Below are 4,164 nucleotides of genomic sequence, written 5' to 3'. Positions count from 1 at the left end.
CTCCACTAAATTCATGTGACAAACTTTGAACTTCTACTTCCATATTACTAGATTCTACATCTATACGATCATCTATATCACAATCAACATTGACATCAAGTAGCCCCTTCAACCACTGACTATTTCCATCAAGACTACCATGGTCACTAGAGGAACTCCAACTACGAACATCAACTTCCTCCTCCACAACTCATTCACACTCACACACCTCTTGCTCTACATCACCCTCCATTCAACTTCACCATAAAAAGGAGTTGGATTTTCTGAAACACCACCATCTTTTTCACCCTCATGGACCTCTTCCTCTATGTGCGGCTCACCTTCCACTTCACCAACACAATCACCCCTCTCTTGTGTTCTAATATCATTTTTACATTGACCATCAGCTTTACCTACACACTCATTAGTCTCATGCAACACAGGTTTCAGTTCTCCTTCATCATCATTAATATATTCAAGCATGTGTATAACTTGGGATTAAAAAACATCATGTACCATGAATACATGAACATGACCATTAAACCTAGCTAAGTTAACCATATGCATGGCATCAGTGTCATCATACAAAAGCTCCAACATGTCTTCCAACACTAAACCATCTCCTACAAAGTACCATAAATCTTTAAAATCTACATATCCTAAACCTTTGACTACACTAACAATCACAAAGTAACTCCATATATTTGGGTTATAAGACAATATAGAAGTTTCTCCTTCATACTTCAGGGTTCCATCATTAACGAACTTCCCTCCATGGTGAAAAATAACCTCAATATCCTCATCCATTACACACAACACTATATAAATATTTCTACACCTATGATGTATACATATCACGACAAAAAATAAATGTATTAAAACAATAACCAAACGCACTCAAACACACACTGTAAAACAACTTTAAACATGGAAGATTACCACATCGCAATCAACAACGCAAAGCAAACATTTTCAACCATGGGAACTACCACCCAATATTCTGGTTTCCCAAAACAAACATAACCATAAAAAAACCACAACAAAAAACATAATTATTGACCTTGCTTAAGATTGAACTCTAATGATCACATGCTTCAGCCTCGTGCTTTTGTCTGGCGCTCCCAACAGGATCTCACACCTCACAAAAATTACCAAAGCCCAAAAAACGTTTAATTTAAAACTATTATAAACCTTTATTTCCTAAAATTACTCTTCACTTTTTCTTACTGATTCTCGATTCGAAGAAACACTCACTTTTCTTTTTATCAATAAACTCAAATTCAAAGAAATACTCACTTTTTTTCTAATTCCTAATTTAAAGAAAATCTTCACTTTAATTAAATTTTTCCCAATTTCTTTAATTAAAAATAAATACACGTCAGAATCATAAAACAAAATAACTGACCTATATCATTTAAAAAACATATTTAACATGACATGTTAACATTAATTTAACGATGTTAACCTAATTTAATGATAAAACTTTAATTGAAATAATTTTAGAAAAAGAAAATTTAATTGAGAAAAAAAAATTAAGAGATCTATTTAAAATTCCGTAAAAAAATTCCCATTAAAAAAAAACGTGGGATTAAACGAAATGTTAAAGCATATTTAAATTATGTTGAAATGATTGCACAGTTGAACAACTTTGGAAAAGGCCCTTCCAGTAATATTTTTGGGATTGAAAACGCGTTGAGCACGAGAGAGATGAGGTGTAAAAATAAGTAGAGATTTTTTAACCCCAAACCATAGGCGCCCACTGTGTCTGTGTCTGCTGTTTTATTTATTTATTTCCTTTCTTCCAAGAAACAAGCCTCGCTTCAAACTTGTAACTTCCCAAAACCAGTTGCGCCAATGGATTCACTACATTATTTTTACCACATGCGTCTCTTAATCATCCAAAGGATGGAGTATGACGCTATCCATCACAACATCCCCCAAAGCAATCTCCAACTAATATCATTCATCTTTTCTTTAATCAACCAAACTCAAATCTTATTAAATAAAATATACCAAATTATTTATCAAATCAACTTAATCAATCTTAATCCAAAACCAATTATACCAAATTTTCTCAAATATTTCTTTCACCATTTCAAAACTTTCTCAACATCATCGCTTCTCCACACGCCTTTTCGCCGCACAACTTAAAATACTCGTCAATATAATTCCCATGCCGTTGACCGTTCTACAAGAGACCAACATTATTCCACCATCCTCTCCTGTTTGGATAAAATAATTTTTACACTAATAAACCAAAACAAAACCCTTCTTTTAAATATTTAATATTCTTATTCATTTATAAACCAATTTAAAATTATGAAAAAAATATGTTTTAACTCTTCTTCGTCTTTCTTGCAATAATAGTATTGATGAGAAAACGCATACAACAGAACCACCAAAGTAACCAAACAGATAAAAAATAGCCGATGATCGAAATTCAAAGACTTTGAAATTTATCCGGTGAAATCACATTTGAACATACCACCAAAAGAAAAATTACAATTCAACAAAAGTAGAAGACAAATAAATTCTAGAAACAATAAATTAATAATAAGATGGCGAAAAGAAGTTGGAAACTCATGAAGACGACTACCACCGAAGCACCGAATTTACATTTCTGTCCATCCCTGCCAAAACGCAGAGATGTTAGTTTAGTCAGCAGAACGGGAAGAAATCTTTGACTGTATTGACGAAGAAATAAACACCCTTGACTCCTCGTCAATCGAAACTCCAGAGATCCCCGACAACACTTTCCTGAACATTATTCGGTGGCATAGATTGTCCATCATAGTACGGAATCTGATAAAACTTCATGTAATTCTCATAAGCCATCAGTTCCTCAGAAAGCTCCTGCAGTTTGTTCTTTTCCTCTTCAGCTTCAATCACCTCTATCTCTTTCTCCTTCTCAATCGCCGTGCCGTTGAAATAACCGTTCCCTTTCTCACCAGACCCCATGAACTCGTTTGTCGAATGAGCGCCCTCTGAACCGGACGCTAACCCTGAATTTTCGTCGCCGGAAGCGACAACCGAGTCAGCGTTGACAGTGTCCACGTGGGATGAAAATGCTCCAGTGTGGTTCAGGTCGTAACCAAACTCCAAGTTGAGATTTGTAGGGGCATTATTGAGATCACAACGGTACTGTTGCTGATACGGGGTTGGTTTTTGGGTTGCGAAAGGAAGGGGTGGAATCGGATTACGAGCTTGAATGGAATATTCATCGTCCTCGTTAGGGAAATTCACCTTAGCTTTTTTCCCGCGGATTTTTCGAGCTTCACGATCATAGGCCCTTGCAGCTTCTTCCGCAGTGTTGAAGGTACCCAGCCAGACACGAACCCCTTTTCTAGGATCGCGAATCTCCGCAGCCCATTTGCCCCAAGGGCGCTGCCGAATCCCTCTGTAGAGATTCTTCCTCTGCCTTTTCACTGGCTTAGTGTCAACTTTCTCGCTAACTGTTGGTGGAAAATCACATTAGAAAAAAACCTTAACATGATAAAAAAAAAAAAAAAGAGTTATTGAAGATGGAAGAACACCAACCTTTGGGAGCTTGGGCCGTTTTGACAGTGGAGGGTTGTTGGTTAGCGATTTGGGAGTAACCGAAGCCGAAATCATCGTCCTTTCCGAAGGAGTTTGGCCAGAGGTCGGAGGCGGCGAGAGAACGGTCACGGCGGGGTATGAAGTCAGCGATGATGGCACCGCCACACATGATGAAAGGAAGTTATGGTGAGTGGTGAAAGAAAGGTTTTGGGAATGGGTTTTAGAAGTAGAGTTGAAGTGGGTTGTGAGAAATATTAGGGAAAAGGTGTCGAGAGAAATGACGTGAGAAAAAATGAAGGGTTGGAATGGCTTATGTAGTTGGAAAAACAGGGGAGAAAGTGCTTGACAGACACATCAGGAACCTTCCGCTACAATGCTACCCTTCGCGAAGCCATCCACAAATGGCTTTATTCTTTCTATCTACTTTTAATGCTTATCTTTTTTAACTATTTATAAAACAATTTAACTAATACAGAAATATTTGGAAATAAATAAGTATTTCATGAACTTTTATTGTCCACATTACGGATTAAAATAGCTAATATTCATTACATAATATTATGTGAAAATTTACTCATAATAAAAGTTATTAAAAATAAATTAATATAAGAGTAGTTTCAATTATAAAATAAAAAAATAACCTTTTAA

The 4,164-nt window shown here is 36.1% G+C and overlaps 1 protein-coding gene across 1 annotated transcript; it reads right to left on the bottom strand.

Annotated features, from left to right (window-relative positions):
* Positions 1 to 2,409: 2,409 nt before the first annotated feature.
* On the bottom strand, positions 2,410 to 3,933 carry LOC108324937 (ethylene-responsive transcription factor RAP2-3). The gene is made up of 2 exons (XM_017557890.2): positions 3,517 to 3,933; positions 2,410 to 3,431 (listed from the first exon to the last, which is right to left on the bottom strand). Exons 1-2 carry the CDS (start codon positions 3,683 to 3,685, stop codon positions 2,701 to 2,703), a joined length of 900 nt encoding a protein of 299 aa, XP_017413379.1. The 5' UTR covers positions 3,686 to 3,933; the 3' UTR covers positions 2,410 to 2,700.
* Between the last annotated feature and the right edge of the window lie 231 nt (positions 3,934 to 4,164).

This window comes from Vigna angularis, chromosome 3 (genome assembly GCF_016808095.1).
Source record: "Vigna angularis cultivar LongXiaoDou No.4 chromosome 3, ASM1680809v1, whole genome shotgun sequence".
Lineage (NCBI taxonomy): Eukaryota > Viridiplantae > Streptophyta > Magnoliopsida > Fabales > Fabaceae > Vigna > Vigna angularis.
This window is presented reverse-complemented; position numbering and strand designations above follow the sequence as displayed.